The sequence below is a fragment of the Trypanosoma grayi genome, assembly GCF_000691245.1.
Source record: "Trypanosoma grayi strain ANR4 Tgr_995_V1, whole genome shotgun sequence".
NCBI classification, from domain to species: domain Eukaryota; phylum Euglenozoa; class Kinetoplastea; order Trypanosomatida; family Trypanosomatidae; genus Trypanosoma; species Trypanosoma grayi.
Window position 1 is genome coordinate 1 of NW_008826614.1, and position 6,073 is coordinate 6,073.

At 56.9% G+C, this 6,073-nt stretch overlaps 4 protein-coding genes across 4 annotated transcripts; all 4 read right to left on the reverse strand.

Annotated features, from left to right (window-relative positions):
- Nucleotides 1–309: 309 nt before the first annotated feature.
- DQ04_09951000 (60S acidic ribosomal subunit protein) lies at nucleotides 310–1,284 on the reverse strand (the record flags this gene model as incomplete). The annotated part of the gene is made up of 1 exon (XM_009316104.1): nucleotides 310–1,284. The coding sequence occupies one exon, from the start codon at nucleotides 1,282–1,284 to the stop codon at nucleotides 310–312; it is 975 nt and encodes a 324-aa protein (XP_009314379.1).
- A 345-nt stretch (nucleotides 1,285–1,629) lies between these two features.
- Nucleotides 1,630–3,723, reverse strand: DQ04_09951010 (putative protein kinase; the record flags this gene model as incomplete). Its single annotated transcript, XM_009316105.1, has 1 exon — nucleotides 1,630–3,723. One exon carries the CDS (start codon nucleotides 3,721–3,723, stop codon nucleotides 1,630–1,632), a length of 2,094 nt encoding a protein of 697 aa, XP_009314380.1.
- Nucleotides 3,724–4,043: 320 nt separating this feature from the next.
- DQ04_09951020 (hypothetical protein) lies at nucleotides 4,044–5,066 on the reverse strand (the record flags this gene model as incomplete). The annotated part of the gene is made up of 1 exon (XM_009316106.1): nucleotides 4,044–5,066. The coding sequence occupies one exon, from the start codon at nucleotides 5,064–5,066 to the stop codon at nucleotides 4,044–4,046; it is 1,023 nt and encodes a 340-aa protein (XP_009314381.1).
- A 318-nt stretch (nucleotides 5,067–5,384) lies between these two features.
- On the reverse strand, nucleotides 5,385–5,906 carry DQ04_09951030 (hypothetical protein; the record flags this gene model as incomplete). Its single annotated transcript, XM_009316107.1, has 1 exon — nucleotides 5,385–5,906. The coding sequence occupies one exon, from the start codon at nucleotides 5,904–5,906 to the stop codon at nucleotides 5,385–5,387; it is 522 nt and encodes a 173-aa protein (XP_009314382.1).
- Between the last annotated feature and the right edge of the window lie 167 nt (nucleotides 5,907–6,073).

Consider the following 6,073-nt stretch of genomic DNA (forward strand, 5'->3'; position numbering starts at 1 on the left):
AGAAGAGCACACGGCTGTACTTGGTGAGGCAGGAGTTGAGGCGCTCCTCGTAGTCCTGCTTGGCCTGGGTGACGGATGGCATGGTAAGTAGCTCTTGATGCCCGGTTTCTGACAGGGTGTGTGTAAGTAAGATTATTGGGCACGCAGAGAAGAAAACAAATGAAGAACGAAGAGAAATAATAGAAAGAGAACACCCAGACATTACATCAACTCCACGCATCGGCAAACTCAAGAGTTGAGATGCAGGACAAAAAGGGAGTCGCAGTAAATAAAAATAAGAAACAACAGCGCCGGCTTCAATTGTCTAATTTAGAAGAGCGCACCCATGCCGAAGTCATCGTCGTCCTCCTCCTCCTCCGGCTCAGCGGCGGCAGCAGCAGCAGCGGGGGCGGCGGCGGCAGCACCAGTGTCAGCAGCAGCAGCGGCGCCACCACCAAGGTTGCCGTCCAGCGCAGCCTGGCGCAGGTTCTTGCCGTCGTACTCTTCGAACTCGTAGTTGGTGGCAATAGAGGCGCCGAGGAGCGTCTTGAATGCATCCATAATCATGTGCGGCAGCGTGGCGGCCGTCGGGATACCCGCGCCGAGAGACATCGCGGCAACGTTGCTGATGCCCTCGAGCATGTACTTCTCCACGATGTCGTCGGTGATGGAGAGGTCCTCGCGGAGGAACAGCACACCACGGTCCCACACGGACTGCACCTCCACCTGGTAGTAGAACGGGGAGATGTCCAGCTTCTGCAGCAGCGTGGCCGTCGAGTTGTCGACCTTGTCGCCAGTGCTCAGGACCTTCTTGTCACTCACGATCTCAACAGTACCCTTGGCAATCTTCGTCGCGATGTTGAGCGCCTGGAAGAAGGACGTCGCCTTGGGCTCCATACCAGTGTTACCGGCAGGGACGATGACGTCGCACGGGGCAATGGCGCCCACGCGCGCAGGGGCCTGCACACGGTGCTTGTCCAGCACGCTTGTGATCACCGGGATCTCCTCGTTCGTGAAGATCAGGGAGGTGTTGCCGCAGAGCAGGCTCAGCTCGGTGCACTTCTCGTGGAAGAGCTTGTCAATCGGCGTCGCCTTCTTGCCTTCCGCACGTCGCTCAACAATCTTCTTCTGAAGCGTCTTCTTGCCCATCACAAGCTCGCCCTTGCCGCGGAGGTCGCGGCGGACGTCGTGCACCTGCTGCGACCGGACGTTGTCCATGAGGCAGAAGAGCACACGGCTGTACTTGGTGAGGCAGGAGTTGAGGCGCTCCTCGTAGTCCTGCTTGGCCTGGGTGACGGATGGCATGGCTGTATTTCACAATGAAGCCTATTCGTTTGTTTTGCGTCAAGTGCACATAGACACGCACGCACACAGGGATAGAAAGTAAAATAAACATAACGGGGAAAGAGAAGCAAAGTAGGATATTGTGAAAACGGGAAACAAGAAGATAAGATACGAGGATTGGGGTAGCACACCGCCGTAAGCGCAGGGTGTAGCCTCTTTTTTTCTTGTTTTTATCGCGATGCATTAGCCACCTCACACCTTGGGAGAGCAACACACACCGTGATACGGCAGCAAGAAACAAAGAGTAGATATCACACGATTGGGCGTACGTGTTGCCGGGCCTGTGGGGGGAGGGGCCTCTCCCACTCACTTGGAGAACCATTTCAGCACATTGCCCCCTTCTGCTTTGCTCTGACGCATGCGACGTGCGGGGGGGGCTTGGCCTCTGCGCAACTCGTCTGTCTTGTTCACCTGATCCACGCCGCATACGCTGTCCGCACCGCGGCTCTCCCACACGATGGGGTCCACTGCTGGTACGGGTGGACGCGGAGGCGGAGTTCCTAGTGCCAAGTGGCTGTGGTTGTCGATGGATCCCCGTGTCGACACCGGTGAGGGTTGGGCAAGCGCGGCCGTTGCTAGAGGCGTCGTGACGACTGAGTCTAAATGGCGTACGAATTTCTGTTGTGGTTTGCTTTTTTCTTGTTGCGGTTGTTCTTCCTGTGCTTTTTGCCGTTGCAGATGTACTTGCAGCGGTGGGGTGAGTTGGTACCGCACCGGCCGACTACTGTCTACGTTTGAAGAGTGCATTGCGACGTCAGCTGTGCTCAGACCGTGGTCGCCAATGATGACCTCATCCTCGTGGAATTCGTCAATGCTCTGCATCCACTGAAGGGTTCCATGGCTCGCGGCACCGTTCGTGATGCCCTCGTCCTTGATATCGTCGTCGTCTTCGTCATCATCATCATCATCATCATCATCCTCGCTGGCAGCCTCAAGTCGAAAGCCATCATGCTGGATGAGCTGCAATCTCCTGTTGTTGTTAACCCTTGAAGAGCTTGCCGATGTCGTGCCCGAGACGATGACCTTCACGTTGTTATTGTTGTTATCACTCTTGTCAAGATTGTTTGCGCGCCCCAGGCGAATCTTGGAATGCGATGAGTAAAGATCGATACTCTCCTCCCGAGATACGATCACATCGTCGTCCGCGGAGTCGATCCCCGTAAAGTCCTGCAGGAAGAACTGATGCTCGAGCAACTCATCTACTGAGAGGCGGTCATCCACATCGATCTGCAGACAGCAGCGGATAAAATTCTGCGCGAGCGGCGACAATTTCTTTGGTATTGGGGGGGCGTGTTTGGCGCTCGCAATGGCGTACGCGATGCCCTGCACGTTCATGCTGGCAGGGAATCCCCACGGCACGCCAGTGTCGTTCGTCATCTCTAAGCAGAGGCAGCCGACTCCCCACACGTCCGACTTGGCGGTGGCGGGCTCCCCACGGCACACCTCCGGCGCCATCCACAGCGGTGTTCCGCCGCAGCCCAGTGTGCTGTTCGGCTGGCTCAGGATCTTGCAGCACCCAAAATCGACAATCTTGACAGATCCTCTTTCGTCCAGAAGAACGTTGGCTCCCTTAATGTCACGGTGAATAATGCCGTGTTTGTGGAGGTGCTGCAGCCCCATCAGCACCATCTTGGCATACCGCTGCATCACAGCCTCATTAAATCGCCCAACGGATGCGCGGAGGGACTGAATGCTCCCACCACTGATATACTCCATGATAATGTAGTAGTGATTACTGCTGTGCCGTGAACCTAAGTAGCGTACACAATGCTGGTATGGTGGGAGACTACTCAGTGCCCGCACCTCCCGGTCAATTGCCTTGGCGCCGGTCTCAAGCTTCATCTCCTTCACCGCGGCGAGCGATCCGTCGGAAAGGATGGCTTGATATACCGTGCCGAAGCCGCCCGAGCCAACGACTTTGCCGCGCTGAAACCGCAGCGAGCGTGGGTGCCAGTAACCCAACAACTCGTCCGCAGAAACAGGACTGCTGTACGCAACGCCAACCGGCAACCGACCCGAGCCCGGCGACGTGACGGTCGGGCTGCTGCTGCGCGCGGTGGAGGGTCCCGTCCTGATTGTTATCTGCGGCCCCGTGCCGCGCGCACTGACCTCCTCCTTGAAGGGTGTGATGTGCCGTATGCTCGTCACACGACTTGCGCTGCTCTGCCGCGAGAAGGGCGACTCCTCCATCTCCCGGAGGCTTCCGCCGGCCGTCGACATCTGGCGGTTCACGAGCGGCGGCAACGCGGGGAAACTGACACTACCACGCCCAGGCGATGGCGGTAGTGGAGGTGGCGGCAGCGGGGCAGTAACGTCACTCGCATCATACGGATCACGATATGTCTTACCGCCCGAATCATCCTTTAGCGGGATGCAAGGTGGTTGGGGGCTCGTTGCCATGGGCGGCAGCAGCAGCAGCAGCACCAGAAGCAGTAGCAGAAAAAAACGACGGGAACAGCAAGAAAACACTTACCCTCTTACTTACTTGTCTCTTGTGAAGCGCCGGAGGCAAACTTCACAACCTACTAAAAACTCACTGAGTTTCGTGAGAGCTGGCATGCCAAGAAGGAAAGAAAGAAAAATAGCTAAATGAGGAACCAAAACAACAATAAAAAGAGTGGCGTACCATGTGCGTAGATCTGTGTCAACCTTTCATCATCGTTTCCCTCCTTCACTACCACATGTATATGAGTATCACGCACATTGGAAAGGCTTTGTCGTCAACAGGTGGCATAACCCGAGTCTATCAACGGCTTCACCAGCTGAATCATACTGTTGTACCCACAGTCATGAAGCAGTCGAACACTCTTCACTTGGTTCTGCTTACGCTCAATACTCCACCTTTTCTTCACCAACAGGCAGCGGCCTTCACTAGAGCGGCGCACGTACTCTTCTTCGTTGCGCATTTTCAGGTAACTGACAATGTCGTTTGGACACGGAGCGTCACTGGTCCCCATGCGGCAGCGTTGCACAGGAAGAATCACATTTAGCGGCAGCTTGTCCCTTGGGTGGCTGCGAGGCCCCACCCACTTATTCGTCTCCAGCTCGCCGTCCGCGTTGAGCATGCCAAGGTGCATGTGTGCCAACGGTGCTTTCCTGTCAAAACAATCCAGCGGATTCTTCAAGTCGTCGCGCCGGTGGAGCTGCAGCGAATACATCAGCCGCATCTTTGCGTCGTACTTGCTGGGGTCGGGGTGAAACCAGTGGATGCACGCGCCAGCCTTCCACAGCGGGAGGAGGAAGCGATGAATGAGGGCGTTGAACTCCGCCGGCGTGCACTCGAGGGACCCCGGCCTGCACGGCGACGTCGTGTTCGGCAGCAGCACAAAGAAGTCGAAGTCGTCGTCGGCGTTCGAGACGGCGCCGGCACGTCCGATGCCGATGAGGCTCCCCTCATCCATCCACCACGGCAAGTTGTTGTACGTCTCGCGGAATACGCGCGTGAAGAAGCGAAGGAACTCCAGCAGCTGCGGCTGCTCGCGTCCCGCTGGCTCGACGGGGCACAGCGATGTGTCATACTCCCGCGCAGCGCGGAGGTCGACCATCACGTCCGGTCGTTGCAGCAGACGCACGCGCGCCGCACCGACAGCGGAAAACACGTCTGGCAGCGGCACCGCAGCGCCTGACGTGTTATTGACCCAGCCGCGGTACGTCATCGCCAGCGCGAGCACGGCCCATACCGCCACAATGATCACAGCGAACTTGGGCACATGGCACACCTTCGCTCGGCGTAGTCGCCGCATCACGATCAAGAAGTAGAACCCCCTCGTGCTGCCTTGTGAAGTGTGTGCAGGCTATATCGCCTGCGGGTTGCAAGTTCCAAGATACAGAAACAACGATCTGTTGACGCTACCCTGTCAATGCCGTTTGTTTGTTCGTTCGCCCGCCACTTGCGACGCGTTTCTGTGGAGTCTTTCCCGTCATAGTCATAAAGAGAAAAGAGCATCTTTGCGGCGTAAAACAACAACAAAAAAAGGAGCAATCCACAAAATAACACACCCTGGAACACACTGTCTGTCCCCTGATACCCTTTTTTTTTGTTCCGCAGCCTAAAGAGACACTTACTGGGGCGGAAAATACGGTACGTGACCAGGAAACCGTATCTGTTGCAATTGCTGTTGCAGCACATGTTGTTGTTGTTGNTATGGTTGTCGCTGTTGTTGTTGTTGTTGTTGGAAAGGGAGGCCAGAAAACGTTTGTTGGCAGTAGGGTGGGGAGCCAGAACCTTGCCAAAAAGCTGCAGGAAATGATGGTGTGGGTATCATAGTGGGATCTTGATAGTAGGGTGCGGCGGGGGACGGTGGTTGTGGCTGCTGTATCTGGTTCAGAAGTATTTGTTGCATACGTTGCTCCTCCAAGGCACGTTGCTGCTGCTGCTGCTGCTGCTGCTGCCGCCTCTGTTGCTGCTCTCTTTCCTCCTGGAGACACCGTAGTTGTTGTTCTTGAAGATGGCGCTGCTGTTGTTGCTGTTGGAGCAGGCGTTGCTGATTCTCCTCCAGCTCGCGCAGAAGGTGTAGCTGCTCCTCCTTCTTCTTGTCCTCGTACTGTCGTGCAGAGCGCTCCGCCTCCTCACGGCGACGCATGCGCTCCTCCAGCGCCAGAGTCCCCGCCGTCAGCTCCTCGTAGAGCCGGTCCCTCTCGCGCTGCTGCTCCGCCTCCGCCTCCGCCTCCCGCTGATGCAGGCGCTGGCGCAGAAGCTGCTCCTCCGCCTCCACGTGCTCGTACAGCACCGCGCGCTGCTCCTCCTCGG